This window comes from Chiloscyllium plagiosum, unplaced genomic scaffold (genome assembly GCF_037043375.1).
Source record: "Chiloscyllium plagiosum isolate Xiang-an unplaced genomic scaffold, Cpla_swu_hap1 HiC_scaffold_9, whole genome shotgun sequence".
Taxonomy (NCBI): Eukaryota; Metazoa; Chordata; class Chondrichthyes; order Orectolobiformes; family Hemiscylliidae; genus Chiloscyllium; species Chiloscyllium plagiosum.
The window spans coordinates 89,366,708-89,382,569 of record NW_028270147.1 but is presented as its reverse complement, the minus strand read 5'-3'; the positions used below and the strand labels follow the sequence as shown (position 1 = coordinate 89,382,569).

General features: G+C 42.3%; 1 protein-coding gene across 1 annotated transcript in view; it reads right to left on the bottom strand.

The window, feature by feature from the left end:
• Positions 1–304: 304 nt before the first annotated feature.
• The window catches only part of astn1 (astrotactin 1), a 2,207,527-nt gene continuing 2,191,969 nt past the window's right edge, over positions 305–15,862 (bottom strand). The window contains exons 22-23 of the mRNA XM_043700015.2: positions 14,875–15,058; positions 305–7,324 (exon numbers count right to left, since the gene is read on the bottom strand). Coding sequence (XP_043555950.2) covers positions 7,087–7,324; positions 14,875–15,058 — 422 coding nt within the window. The 3' untranslated portion in view covers positions 305–7,086. The remainder of the gene's footprint in view (positions 7,325–14,874; positions 15,059–15,862) is intronic.

The following is a 15,862-nucleotide window of genomic DNA, read 5'->3' as shown; positions in this document are numbered from 1 at the left end:
TTATGATGAATTCATGCTCCCTGCCAACAAAGGCCATCAGCTCTTGTAGCGTGGACTTTACAGTATGAGAAATCTCATCATTAACAGCAGTACAGAAAGAAAATGAACAAGTATTCCCGAGCTTCAGCTCATCACAAGTCTCTTGTTCAAGTCTCTTCACCTTAATTGTTCCAAGTTCACCATGTCACAATACTGAGTGTCATTGAGCTCTCAGTTGGAGGCGCTACTGGAGATAATACAGCATTGATGCAAGTTGCAGCACAGCCTAAATCATAACATGCGATAAATCAGGAACCACACAATCTCAGAATCAATATTTTATGTTTAACAGCCAGTGGATTCAGGGAAACAATGACCAAAATGTGTGCACATTACTAGATCACAGCTCTCATTTAACATCAGCACATATAACACTGCATACCTGCATTATCAAAACTCAGAGTACAAACAACTACATTTCATTTTAAAACCACTCTTCATCAGAGTGTAAATCTCAAATACATTTGCTCACACCTAAGTTTAAAACGGCCATTGCACATTTAAGAAAGTCACAACTCACCTGATCGACGAAAGCATTCGGTCTGCAGCTTGCTCTAGTGCAGTGCAAATATTATACCCAAGGATTTGAAGACTAGGAGACCTCCAACTGCTTTATTGATGCATGCCTGTGTGTGCATTGACATCAGCTTTAAATAGTTAACATTCTTACCAATAACAACCAGTCCTTAATAACTAAATAAAATGTTCGCTGCAGAATTGCTTTGCCTTAACAAAAATACCGTGTTAGGGGAAAAACCCTTTGACTCGTTTCAGTCTGAGGGTTAAATATATTGAGGTTACCTGTTGTGTGTGCTCAGTTATTTTAAACTTGTTAGTTTTTCTTATGAGGAGATGCAAACACAGATTTTGTTTGGAATTGGCAGAGTAAGAAGCTTCTGAAACCATTAGAAGTAGCATGTGGACAACATGGGTCACAGGTATGGTATACAAACTCTATTCTGTACCTGCTTGTCCTGTGGGCTAATGCAGTTCAGAGAATATCTAACTATTTGAATAATGCAAAGGTTACACAAGCAGGTTGAGAGATCCGAAGGGGGTCCTGTTGTTAAAATACTAGTTGTTACTTTAAAACAGGACTTGCTTTAACAGAAGAAATTACAGTAAAAAGGTTTGACTTAGCTCTGCACACTGTGCTCACCAGCAGAGGTGATGCAACACTCTTGTGTTTCCACTGTATTTCATTTATGAGGAGGAAAATGCATGGAGCTTTAGATGTGGAGCTCCTTATTTTAAACAGGAACGCTGAAGAAACTATTCCTTGGAATTTTTCTAAGAAACAATTCAAAATGTAATACATGGAAAAGGGTGCCTCATGCAGACCAATTTTCCTTGGACAACACCTTCTGTTTGACTCCCAACACAGATGGTCAAAGGATGCTGGCCAATGTTGTTTCTCTGAGTGATGTTTGGCAGGATTGTCTTATTAATGTTAAACTCATAGCGTTAATCTTCAAGTTAAAATACACATGGGCTGTAAACATCAAAGCTTTAGGAGAAGTCCATGGTTCACCCTGGAATTCAATCACTGGCCTCTTGTTTAGCTTTCCTGATTGGGGGCGGCGGTCTCACTCATAAATTAGCATCTGATCTGTGTAACGCAGATCTTAAGCAACAATAGCCAAGGAGCGGGCAGTAGTTCTGCTGATCAAGAAAGTGGTTACAGACTTGTGGACAGGTGCCAAAGGAAACCAGGGATCAATCAAAGACACACACGCACATAAGGAGGCCAAAGCCAAGCGGTGGCTGCCAGTAGCAGGCTAACTCTTTGGATGGGAGACAGGAGAACAGAGAAGAGGGGGTTAAAATGGGTCTGGACAGAAAAGGAGGATGCTGTGAAGGGAGAACCATGAATTAAGTAAATAAGGGCGGGGGTCAGAAGCAAATAAGATAAGTCCAGCCAAATGGGAAGTCCATTGCAATCATCGATATATTTAGGAAAACTAGACAATGGCATGTTTATATGAAGAGGTACAGCAGTTAGATATCCAATATTACTTCAAACCTCACCACAGACTGACATTGTAAATGGGACAGTGATGCAGGTGGCAGAAACTAGGGTGACTGGTTATGTACCTGCAAAGAAGTATAAGAGCAGCATGGACATTGTCACATTCTTAATGCCAGAAAACACAGTAGGCAGGAACACTTACTTGGGCTTTCGCACCTGTAAACTAACAAAGCTCGAACAAAGTGTTGCTGCTTCACAGAGCACGTTTCAGTGTGGTTTACACTAGAATATGGGAAAAGGGTGATTAAAGCACTGGACTGTCTCAGCAAGGTTATAATGTGGCTAACAGTGACTTTTATAGAAACAAATGATTTAATGAACAAAGTGCAATAGATTTCAGTTTTACACAAGTGGAAGGTCTCCTGCCCTCTATCCTGCCTGCTGACATTTTCAGTACTGTGGCTAGCTTTGGTTTGAGGAATGCAGTCTTCTCGTAGAAACAGCCAGACTACCAGCTTTTACTAGTTTGTTTTCTGATGCTTAATAAATTGTTAGCAGTCTGTTAACGTGTTTTAACAAAATGCTACCACATGATACCTTGGAGTAACCATACCCTCAATAATCTCAAAAATTGGCAATCTTATATAAAAAAGCCTATTCTGAATAAATATTAAAACACTTAATTGTAGATCATGCACCTATCTATCTGTAAATAGACTTAATGGGAGTGAGGAATCCACTAATCTAATCTAATCTGCATGCTGAAGAATGTTTGGAGAATTGTTTCAATATGAGTAATCAGTGCAGATATGTTTGCAATTACACATGAGCAGGATGTGGAACACCACCCAATGGATCACTGCAGGTTTTGGAGAGGATGCTAGTATCAAACTGACAGTGTCAAATGAGGTACTGAACATGGGAGTTGAAAATGGAGCTTGCACTGTGTGTTGGATTTTTGCTTCAAAACTTCAAAGAGTTTTGAAGATGCTGCACTTCTTTAAGATCACTACGCCCAGTGTCACCCATGGCCCTCATTTCTAACAAGTCCCACTCTTTGTCGGTGGCGGGGGGGGGGGGGGGGTTGAGGGTCGTGAGTTGCACAAATGGAAACCAAACTCAGAAAGCCATTTGATATTTGTGCCTTCATCCAAACAGATCCCATTTTAATTGTTGCATGGGCCTTAATCATGGTGTGGGAGCCACAAGTTGATGGAGTTGGAGATAAATGCTCTTGAAAGTTTAAGTGTCACAATCCGGAGGACTTTAACTCCTCTGCTCTTTAAAGTTTAAAAGTAAGACAGGCTACAGCTGTCACTGAGAGTTAAAATAATCTCTGCAGGACTGTTCTCCAGCATCTGCAGTCCTCACTTTCTGCTAACTGTTTTGATTGACTGGCCATCTGTTCAGGTCACAAACAAAAACATAATGGCATTTGATCGGGTTGTTTCGGCAAAGTTTTCTATTGACATTACCAAATAGCTACTTTATAAAGTGAAATCCCTACTGTCCCGCTATCCAGAATTTGCATGCAAAACAATCAATGAACATAAGTTTCATTACTCTGGGAAGAGATAATTTACTTGTTTTCCCCACTTCTCTCTCTCTCTCACTCTCTCTCTCTTTTTGATCAAACCTCATTGATGGTATTTCTGACTGGTCCTGCAATTGGCACATTCATGTAACCAGCAACTTCCCCTGCCCCACATTCCCTATATGTGCCAGATACCAGGGGATTTATTCTAATTGAGTTTCACAACCTACAATTGTCTCAGCAGGGCTTTCTGAGTTCATAGACTGACTGACAGTTCAAGTATTAAAGAATTATCTGTCTTTGATAACCAGATAGAACTTTATTTTTATTAGGAATAATCTCTTCCAATCCCTTCAGGAGGTTTTAAGGCTTTGTGAATGGATTCTATGATGGCAGATATTTATTATGCAGGAGGGTCAGCAAAATTAGAGTATTAGAAGTTTAATTTTTTTTCATTCCCATGAGGTCTGCCCATGGTGGATACTGGTGAATGGCTACAGACAGGACATGGGGAAAGATAGTATTGCGTTGGCATGGAGGGCTTCAGGGAGGGTATGGTTGAAGAGATGGGAGGGATGAGGACAACATTGCTTAACAGCTTCTAAAACAATTGCCACGGAGTCGAAGAGAATGGAGCCGGCCCTTCTTACCATTTGTCTGACCCTGTACCGCTTACAGTGGCCCCACTCTATCTCACTTGTCCCAGGGAGAAAGGGTGGTATTTCAGGTTAATTTTACCAGGAAATCTTCTGACTTGAGCGACCTGCCTGGTGATCGAGTTAAGTCACTTCTGTAGTAGGAACTCTACTCCAGTGATCCCATTTCTACAGGATAGCCCAGTCAGTACCATGTTCACCCTCTTCCAGGAGAAGTGACCAAGTGACACGATAACTCTGTGCAATTTCCCTGAATGATAGCATTGTAGTACATCTCACTTATAACGTACAAAATAAATCTGTTTCTCCCGAATGGTCCAATCCGTGTAATATATAAACAGCTCATCCAATTTACTCACTGCTGTGTCTTCAGAGGTGGTGAATCGACAGGAATAAATCCAGTTAAACAGATTAGTGGACAGTAACTTTCATCTACACATGGTTAAGTCCCTTTGTGATCCTAAATGAGCTGAAGGGTTATAGATAGCAAGCAGGGAAGCGGAGTTGAGGCTGAGATGAAATTAGCCATGATCATATTAAATAATGGAATAAGCTCAAGGTGGTGAATTGCCTACTCCTGCTCCTTGTACCCCATGCTCCTTGCCCTCTTGATACTGAGTAATCTCTTCTTTCCATTGGATTGAGAAATTCTGAAGTATTAACTGAACCATTTGAGGGTGCGCACATGTAAAAATTACGTGCATTGTCATAGTGCCTTTTCCAACCCCTGGTACAACACCGGAGTGCTCTCCAACATTTGAGAACTGAAAATTTTAGGTCCTCATCAGGTGAAGACACAGTCGCCAAAGGGGTCGACAGAACAGGCTGAATGATATCAGAGGATTGTTGGACTGGATAGGATGGGGTAGAGTGGGGTAAAACAAGGGTGGATTGGAAGAATTGGAAAGCAAGGACTCAACTCTTTAAGGCTGCTGTGTGTATCAGTGGGAATGGGAAATGTAGGGTGCTATAGAAAGGGCAGTGTTTCGGATGGCTTCTAGACAGTGGATGATGGAAGACTTGCTGACAGCACCTTGGAATCATCCATAACAAAGCCATTGGATGAGGGTTTTAACTGATGCTAAGGTTGACTCCAATGGCTCGGATCTTCCCAACAATTAGTTGCAGAACATTTCTGTTGGTCTCATTCCGAACATTGGCGACATGAAGGAATTGGGAGTGAGGTATTTGTGAGGTGCTGCAGTGTGTGTTTTTGAGATGAGGTCTCCCAAAGGCAGCTTGAAAAAGGAGACAGATGAAACCCACGGGTCCCCAGAGCTAACTGCATCAGAAGAACAGCAGCCTAGATTGGTTAAGGATGGCAGGAGGCTGTTCCACCAAGCTGGAGGCTGGAGGACAAGTGTTGGAAGAAGATGGTGTGATCAAGTTATGTGAAAGGCTGCAGAAACTTCAAAAAAGGCTGAGGAGGAATAGTTTACGATGGCTACAGTCATAATTTGTGTCTTTTGGGGAAAAAAAAGAAAGCGCAGTGTAATCTAACTGAAACACTGAGCTGAGGTGAAAGTTTTGGGAGCTAACAACATATTCAAGGACTTTGGAACAGAAAAGGAGATTGAAGATGGTACAATATTTTGGAAGGATGAAGGGAGTCAAGAAAGGAGATGGGGGAGGGGCATGGTAACAGTAGATTTGGGGGAGGAGACAGAGCATTTACCAGTATCAGCTTGTGTGGAGTCGGAGGGGCTGGCTGCTGAGAGAGAAGTTGTGCAGTCAGCTATTCAGTGGGAAGAGGGCAAGTTTAGGCTAGGCCAGGGAGACACTTGAGTGGGGGTATTGTTAAAGAGCATGTTTGGCCCAGTGGACTGGAGGAAGTCAGGCAGCTGACCAGATTGTCTCAATCTTAGTGTCAGAGCAGCTCCATCAGGTTCTCACATTTCTTGTTGGAGGGGAGGACAGAGAGTGTTTCAGAAAATGGGCTGCAGAGGGTGGAAGAGATCGAAGGTTATATTTGTGGTCCAAGATATAGATGGGCGTGGTGGTGTCTGCATGTTTATTTGCGCACATGTGTGCACATTTGTGTGTGCGTGTGTGTATACATGTGGGGCTGGGGGAAGAGGGTGCGGAAGGCTACTAGAATTGCCACTCACTGGATCAGACAGTTTGACTTCTCAGTGAGCTGCTTGAATATTTCCTAGAATGTAAGGTGACCAACAAAGGATCAAGTGTTTCAATTTACTTCTCTCCCTTACGGTACGGGACATCAATTCAAAACCAAATATGGGGAGCTATATTTCCTCTTACTATGGGAAAAGTATCAGATGCCATATTTAAACCTCTTGACAGATCAGGAACTAGACTCTGATAACTTCCTCTACAATGGAACACTGGATGCCATACCAAGCCCTGTCTCATTAGCCCAATACCGTGTCATCTCCACCTTTCTAAAGCCAACCAAAAACCCAACTTCATATCGCTGACTGGGCAGCTTTGGATTTGAGAAAGGACCACTGCGTGTTAAAATACAACACTGCTAATCTAAGACAATAGTCAAATGAACGGAACAGTACAACGATATCAAAGTGTGTTGCAACCTACACCAATGATAGAACAACTTCAGTACTGGGAATACATGTTATACAAACATTATTATCGCTGTCTCATTCTTCCTTCCAAACCTTCCAGTGAAGAAGTTAAAAATCAAACAATCTGCATGTTTGGCTGACACATCAAACAGATTCAGAGTTTTATAGCCAGACCAAAAGTGAGCCTGGGGTTTAACGATCTCCACAAAACAACTGCAGGGAGCCAAGCAACATTTTACCCAGGAGGCTGTGTGGATGGCGCATGACACAGCTGGCAAAGGTGGGGTGGGGTGGGGTGGGGTGGGGGTGGGGTGTGGTGGGTGGGCACAAAAGGGCATTCCTTAGTTAGAACTCCTTGTGCTCCCCATAGTCATTGTACAGCACTGTCAGGAACTGCTCGTCACAGATCTTCTTCACCTCCGTGCTCAGGTCTTGCCAGTTTATTCCTGAACGCTTCATTTCACTATACTGACACGAGAGGTACTTCAAGGAAATCCGCCGCAGAATGATCTTGGGCTCTCGCAGTAGACTCCTGCACCAGCTGCTCAGCTCCTCCAACTTGGACAGGATCAGGCCAGCTTTCCTACAGGTGAAGTGAACAGGGAAAGTTAGAGAGAGAGAAAGAGAGCAGTTGACAATGAGCAAAATAAGTCAGGAAAATAGAGATGAGGGAGACAACAAGAGAAAAAAAAGAATGTAGGATAAAGGATATAAAAGGAAAGAGGGAAAGAAAGAGGAGAAATGAATGATAGAGAAACAGAGCAGAAGGGATAGTATGAAATGGTTGGAGGAATGGGAGAAGAGGGATGAAGTAGGGAAGAGAATGGAGGGATAGAGACAGATAGAAGAAACAAATGATTAGAAAAGTGCGTGAGCAAGAGAAAAGAGACAGTGAAGACAGAACCAAGACAGATCACAGAGGTGACTAGAGAGTGAATAGTAAAAGGGAGAGATTGAAGTATGAGATGGAAAGAATGAGAGAGGTTATTTTTAAAAGTTACTTTGGGCTGACTTTCAATTGCATACACAAATTAGGAATTTACACCATGCAGGGAAGAAAAAGATTTAACCACATTTGGAAATTCAACAAATATGTTCATGTTCAAACTTAGAAATGAAAAAAACACACTATGGTATATAATTACTTCAAACTGTAGGGTGCACTTGTTCTAAGATAGACAAATGAGATGGAGAACATAAATTAAACTTTTCAGTACTCAGTACTGTTGGGCTATTAATGCAATTGACTGTCGATGGAATATAAAAGGATGAATGATACAACAAGTTGGTCAGATTTCGCTCAGGAGTAATGCTCTGTCTGTGAAGCCAAAGGTTCAGTCCAACTTCAGAAACATGAGTAAATAATTTGTGCTTAAACATTGGTGTGTGCTGGGGAAAAGCTACAACATTGTAGGGGGTATCATCTTTCAGGTGAGTTGTGAAGTCAAGGTATACAATGGGGCAGAGTCTCAGTACACAGCGAACTGAACAGAACATACTGACTCTCCTGGGTGCGTGGGGTGTACATGCATGTTTATTTGTGGGTGTTGGTTAAAACCAATTGTCCTGGCTCACATTGTAACAATCAATACGCATAGGATTCAGAAAGGAGGTCCTGATGAAAAAAATTGAGAAGCAGGACATTGAGGGTATTAACATCTGGATTAGTATTTGAGATACATGCAGAGCAGTGGACAGACCAGGAGAATTAACACGTGGCTGCAAAGGTGGTGGTGCAAAAAGAGGTTTCTCCTCATCACATACCAGCACCAGTTTTGGGACAAGAACAGGCTATACTGATATTTGTAATGATAACATGAGCAAATCAGATCCCACAGTGAAACCTGACTTGATGGACAGTAATTATTATTTTTACAACGGGCAATCACTGAACATATTCACCAAAGGCTGTGAACATACCTCTAACTAAAGAACATCAACATTTCGTACACACTGATTTATCTGTTCTGCTTCAATCTGCACAAAATTTGACTCATTTTCCTTTATCAATAAAAAGGACTCGCATTGCTGCGACAGGCTATATTCAAGACGATAACTTGTATTTATATCTGTGTCATGATTAAATGCCCCAATGCACTTCACAGGAGTGCTGTGAAACAAACCTTAAGCCACATAAGGAGATGACCAAAAGTCAGTTCAAAGAGCTAGACTTTGAGAAACATCTTGAAGGAGGGGAGAGATAGGAGAGAGAGAGAGTATTGGAGGGAGGGAATTCCAAAGTTCAGGGTCTAGGGAACTGAAAGACTGCTGCTCATAATACAAGATGAAAATTTAGGATATGTATCAGGTCAACCTTTTGAGGAGCACAGAGATCTCACAGGGTTGCAGGAGAAGATAGGAAGAAGAGGTGATTTTAAAATCGAGGATGAGAATTTTTAAACTGTAGCATTGTCAGACCAGATACCACAATATAGCTTAGCGAGCATAGGGGTGCTGTATGAACAGCATTAGACCCTCCTCTTCAATCTTGTTTGGAAATGTGACTACTGTGTTGAAAGACTGCCAGAATGGAAGGGCTAATCTATTCTTGGGGAAACTTACAATTTTTGAGGGAGCAGTAAAAGAGTTATGGAATGGAAGGAAAATGTATTCATTTTTCAGGCACTTTCTGTGTTGAATTACTGCTCAAATTCAATGATTGCTGCTTTGTAGGTCAAAAGGTGTTCTGTTCCAGCAATACGCTACCACCAGTTAATGAGTATTTTTGGTTGTGGATGTTATGTACAAGGACAGAAAGCAACTTCATGGCATCTAAACAAGCAAACTGGGGGGATTAGCTTGACTTGTGTCCTCCCAAAAGATTACACATCCAAGTCCCGTGTTGAAATATCAGCCAAGAAAGAGTCCTCATGTGAGACGTGAAGCTGCAACTTTCTGACGGAGCTCCAAAGACCTTTTATGTTCACAATGAAAGAGAGACAAACAAATCTGGATTTCTAAATAGGACTTGGCACCTTGCCAACATCTTGCTAAAAAAAAAATCAGCACTTGCCCTGGGGTGGTTTGGATTTTTTTTTATTTGCAGCAAGTGAGTTTCCTTTTCCACTGCTTTATTGATTTGCAGGAAAATTCTATGACGTCTGAAATTAGCAACTGTTGCCACACTGTAAAATCTCCAGGTTACATGACAGCTTCTCAGCTCAGTCAGGAAGGATCGCTCAGACTGTTCAAACTCGCCACTTTGACCAACTCTGCCTATTCTCTTATTGAACTTGGCTTGTTGAAAATTTGCTGCAAAGTTCATTTTGGAGAAGTTAATGCATCGCAGAAAATCAGGAGGCTAGGACTTTGGAAAATGTAAGCAGGAATTAGTTTACAAAGGACAACATTTCACAATAGCTTTCTCCAGTTCTCTGGCCAAAGGTATATCTGCCCCACAGCACCAAGATTAAGGCGTAGGGCAACAAGGTGGGTTCCAAAACCACCTCACTGTGTGCTATCCCGATCAGATGATCATCCAACCACCTGAGCCAATCCAACCTCCCTCACGACCCATAGTGACTGTAATGAGGTTAGTCAGGTGGACCTCATAGAATATGAGTTCCCTGATTGGGGCTGTTAATCTGGTTCAATCAGGGAACCCTGGCTGACAGATATAAACTGAGAGCTAGCTCTGAGGAAGCTGAATCAGTGTCGAGGACTTTGCACGTCGAAGAAAAAGGTGAAATGGTGATGGGATACTGGCCTCCGTGGAGTCATTTCATCCCGCAGCTCCAAAAAAAGGACTTGATCTGACAGAACACACTTTTCATGCTTGTAGCTATGGCAAATGGTGATAGGAGCTCCAGTGTCTTCACATGACTGACCAGATGTCTCTTACTGCCCGTCATTGATGTACGTGGAAGAATGTTGATACTCAAAACCTGTCAACCTCATTATAAATGTATCTCCTCTGGTCATCTGGTGCTGGGATTTGAACCCAAAGCTCCTGGCTCAGAGACAGGGGCACTGCCCACTGCACCACAAGACTTCCGTATTTCATAACAATGAAATTGCGCCATCCAAATGTGTTTTTCTTGTTAATGTTAGGCTGTGGTGCGCACGACTGAATTTAATCCCCAAACACCCAGCCACACTCTCAAAGTGCAGACATTCTATGTTAGCAACGTACAAAGGAAGACCGACTCAAACATTTCTGTTGTTCAGCAACATGACACTGTGCTACACGTTTTTTTCAAAAACTGACCCGTCACATCTGGGACAAGTGGGACTTGAACATGGACCCTCTGGCCTCGAGATGGGGGCTTTACCATGGTACCACCAGAGTTCTCGTGACACTGTTCAATACTGACCTGTGCCCTCAGACTTACATATGCCCTTCCCAGGCGCTCACACTTCTTTCATCCCAAAAAGATTTTATTCAGGAATTCAGAACATTTTTGTTTGGCTGTTATATTTATCACAAACAACGAAGCCAGACCCACAACAAAGGCAATAAATTCATTGATCGAGTAGCAAAGAAACAGAAGTTCTGTACGTTTAATCTTCACACCCTCAGCATGTTTCAAAGTCTTATTTTACTGGCCTAATATAATCTTCACAATGTTAATGGCCCAACACATGCTCCAATAGTTACATGTTATTGCTCCACCAGCACATTATTGTGGTGAGGTGCACTTAGCAACAAACAGCAATGTAAACAGGCAACTTATATTATTACAGAAAACTCCCAACTTCCAATGATGCTGTTGACTGATCACTACCCACCTAATGGCCAAACAAAATGGTGGTAACTGCATTTTTACTTGCCTTTTACCAAAGTGATAGTAAAACAGTAAGTGACAAATTGCGAATAGTAGGAGCACCATCTGTGAACACACGTAATGATTTTGCACTCGTCATGTTTTGGGTGGTTGCTTCACTGATGTGACTGGATCAATGTCCGAATCACTTTGCAAATGCTGTCATTCAATTGATAATCACATTCAGTGTGCGGTTTAAAAAAAAAATCATAAGACTATAAGACACAGGAGCAGAAATTAGGCCATTCAGCCCATCGAGTCTGTTGTGCCATTCAATCAAGACTGATAAGTTTCTCAACTCCATTCTCCTGCTTTCTCCCTGTAACCCTTGATATTTACCTTTGTCTTAAAATATACTCAGTGAACTGGCCTCCACAGCCTTCTGTGGCAGTGAATTCCATAGATTCACCACTGTCTGGCTGAAGAAGTTTCTCCTTATCTCTGTTCTAAAAGGTCTTCCCTTTACTCTAAGGCTGTGCCCTCGGGTCGTCGTCTCTCCTAATCTCTCTCATGATCCACCCAGATGGTTTGGGGATATACCAAAGTGGGGTATTTAAAGCAACAATTTAAGACTGAAATAAGGAGGAATTTCTTCCCTCAGAGGGTTGAGAGTCTTTGGAAATCTTGATAACAAACAGCTGTGGAGGCTAAGTCCTTCCTTTATATTTAAGGGGGAGATAGATAGATTGTTGGTCAGTTGGAGAATCAAGGGGAAAAGGCAGAAAGGTGGACATGAAGAATGCTGGATCAGCCATGATCCTGTGGAACGGCAGAGTAGGCTCTAGGAGCCAAATGACCTACTCCTGTTCCTGCTTCGGATGGCCTTACTGCTTCAATGCATGATCTTTGGCTAGAATCCAGTGGGACTTGCTGATCCTAAAACAGCTATGGGGCAGGTAAACGCCAAGATGGGAATGCTCAGTTCAATGGGATGTTATCCCTGTTTTTGTAAAGAAGTTGTTGGGCTCTCTAGTCACCACCCCATGCCTCTTCCCAGCCCTTTCATCCCCCACTTGCCACCTCTGTAGCAAGCCATGCCCTCACCCATCCTCCATAACCACTCACCTAACTTGTACGTAGCTATCTCACTGGTTAGCTGTTTGTTTGTCAGAAAGACGCTGGAACAGGGATAGAGTGAGTGTTAGCAGGATGTTACCAAATAAACTGGGACAACTGTTGAAAAATATGTACTGACCAAAGGTCTCTTCAGGACAGGAACAGTTATGGACCAGACCAAATCCCCTCAAAACATATTAAGAAGATAGCCTAACCGTTTCTTATTTCAAAAGTAAGATGTTGCATTCCAGATGCAATTCGATTGGTCAACGACTCGACATTAGGCAAGACACTTTTTTCTTACAATGCCATTAAAATACAGACTAAATAAAAAGAAAAGAATTGGCTTAAATGTAACTCAATCAAAATGCTTAACTAACTAATAGTTATGTTAACTATTAATTAATTGTTCCAAAATAGTAACGTCCCATAAACACATCCTTGGCAAAAGGCAAGTTCAATAAAATACATTGTCCTACATGCAATTCCCTGATCCAGGAGGAAAAGCTTCATGAGAAAACTGGGGGAGAGGGAGATTGGCAGGGAGAGATGTACTGCAGCTTCAAGACCCCAGCAATGGCAACTGAAAAACTAAAAATCCTGGTTCTGTAAGAGCTTGACCCCATCCATTTAGGGTGCTCATACTGTTCCAACCTTAGTAATAAAAAAATCCAAGGCCTTACAAGCTGTTTACGTTATGGGCTTTGAAGCAGACTGATGGGCATCTCTGATCTTAACCTCTCTTCATTAAAAAAAAGGCAAAATACACCTCTTAAACCCCTCGTACCCTCACATCACCGAAGAGCTTCCAAGTGAGTACACTCAGGTACTGGTGGATCACTGACAAAGCCCATTTCATGATAACATGCATTTAGCCAAGCCCACTTCAGTGGTAGAGTCACTGTCGCAATACAATAAAGTCATTCCATATAGTTTGTTGATGTTATGACTTTTTCTTTCAAATCTCGGATACACAACGCCGAACTTAAAAACAAAGGTCTGCCCAAGGAATTCTTTGGAGTTGTTAGCAATCACAAATTAAAAGGACACTTGATTTCTGAGAAAATCCAGCAGGACTCCAAGTTACACACAGTTCTCAGTATGTACAGACCTTTTCCAGAAACAGTGATGCTTGTAAATAATCAAAGGTGACAGCAGCTCAAGACATTCCTGATTTTCCATATGGGTAAGAATAATTAATCTGGAATTTTTACACTGTGTTTTCAAATGCTCTGCTTTTATTGATACCTGCAACACAGGTACCTGCTATACCTTTTCCTCAGAAATGACTTTGCTCTCTTTCTTCTGGTATGTACCAATCTAAAAGCAAAGAAGCCGGTGAACAACCTTTGACAATAAAAACAAAACGCAAATGAGAAGATAATACCTGTCCTTTTGCCTCCATCCCAATCCAACTGTGCTTCCACAGTTTCCGTGGAATTATTCTGGTACTTCAACATTAGCACATAACTCAATTCTGGAGGTCAAAACCTTGGGGACATTGGAGGTAGGAATTTAAGTTTTATCCAGGGTTTCTCCATTCTACTGGGTCAATACTCCAACCTCTCATTGCCATCTCCTTCTAACTGACCAGTGTCACCTGATAAAGAAGATAGTCTGGGCTTTTTTATTTTCCTTCTACGGGCAGGAGGGAAATTCTTCTTGGTGTCTATGCAAAACCAGCAATAACAAGCTGACAGACAGTACACATAAATTCCATTTTTCATTGACTTCATTCCTCACAAATCTAATTACTCAGTATATGGCACTAAGAGAAGCCTGAAGTGATACTAAAACAGGGCAACCTGCTCACAGAGTGTAGTCAATACAGTTAAGTCTAAGCCTGATATATCATGTGCTTCATTTAGAATTAATTGCTCTTCCTCTAATAGAATCTATATGGTTAACTACATTGTGTCCCTATTTGAAAAGCCTATTATTGATGTTTGTGAAAAAATGCCCCATTTCATTAGCATGTGAGGGATCACTCTCCATGCAAGCCAATCACTTTGTTAGCCTAATCTAACCCTTCCCAAACCCCAGGTGAAAAGGGTCTTAGGTCCTGTTGCTTATTAGGTGAAGATATTTATAAAGCTCACTGTGGCTAACAATTACCATCTGGTAATCGTATTTAACATCAACTGTGTTTTCTCTCTCCCTCATGCTGCGAATCGAAGGGTGGACTGGATCATCCTGTTATTTTTCCATTTGTTTTATCTTTAGAAATGAGTGAAGGAATAAACGTGAGGGAGGAGGGAAAGCAGACCATGACTGACTTCTTGGACCAGCTTGGAGCTGGCACAAGTACACATACCTTGGGCCCAATTCATCCTCACAGCGCCATGTGAATTCTCCAAAGTGCTCATAGTCCTGATTGTAATGGTAATACACTCGGTGCAGGGTGGACGGGCCCAGATCCATCAGGGTATTGTACGCGGTCTGTTGCTCCTTTCCGCTCGTGTAGCCGTTGAACAGGTTGTAGATTTTGTCAGCAATTTCTAAGGAAATCAGAGTAGACCAGTTTCATATCAAAAAGGTGTCAGAATCCATTCAAACTGCCAATAAATGAGTTGAATGCCTCATTCCGCTTTGGTGGTGGGTGATATACTGAAATAATGGAGATGGTCAAGATGATAAAATGATTTGATAGGCCCATATATAGCCCCCACCATCCACTCGACTGGCAGGTTTGGAGTGTGGGGGGGGGGATTGGGGGAGAGGGTGGGGGCTATGAAGTCAAGTGGGTAGTCTTCCGACCATGTATCCTCCTGTCTTGACTGAATGGGGGTGGGGTTTGCCTGCTCTGGGGCCTACTAAGCCCCTCAAGCATCTAAATAATAGTCACTTAATGGCCACCCTCTGCTTGCAGCAGTATTGTACCCGTAGTGGTGCAGGCACACTCCACAAAGGAATTTGGACAAGGAGGTCCATTGGAGGGAAACCACATTCCCCTCAAACTTGGCCCTTCCCCAACATTCCCACCTGAGGCAAGTGGAATTTATTGCTGCAAATCGAGGGCTGATGCATTTCAGTGACAGCTAACTTGAAAAGGCTTTACACAGCTACAGACAAGGAGGTAGCTGAGGGAGGGAGAGGGAGAATGAAAGAAGGATGAAAGAAGAGGAGGGATGGAAGGAGGGAGTGAGGTTGGAAGAAATGAAAGAACAGGGAGCGAAGGAGAAATGGGAAGGAAGGGAGGAAGGAAAAGAGGTAGGGAGCGAGGATGGGAGGGAGGGCTCACATCTAGAACAAGAAAAATAAGTTTGTTGGTATCTACATTTTTAGGATGTCCAAAAGTGAGG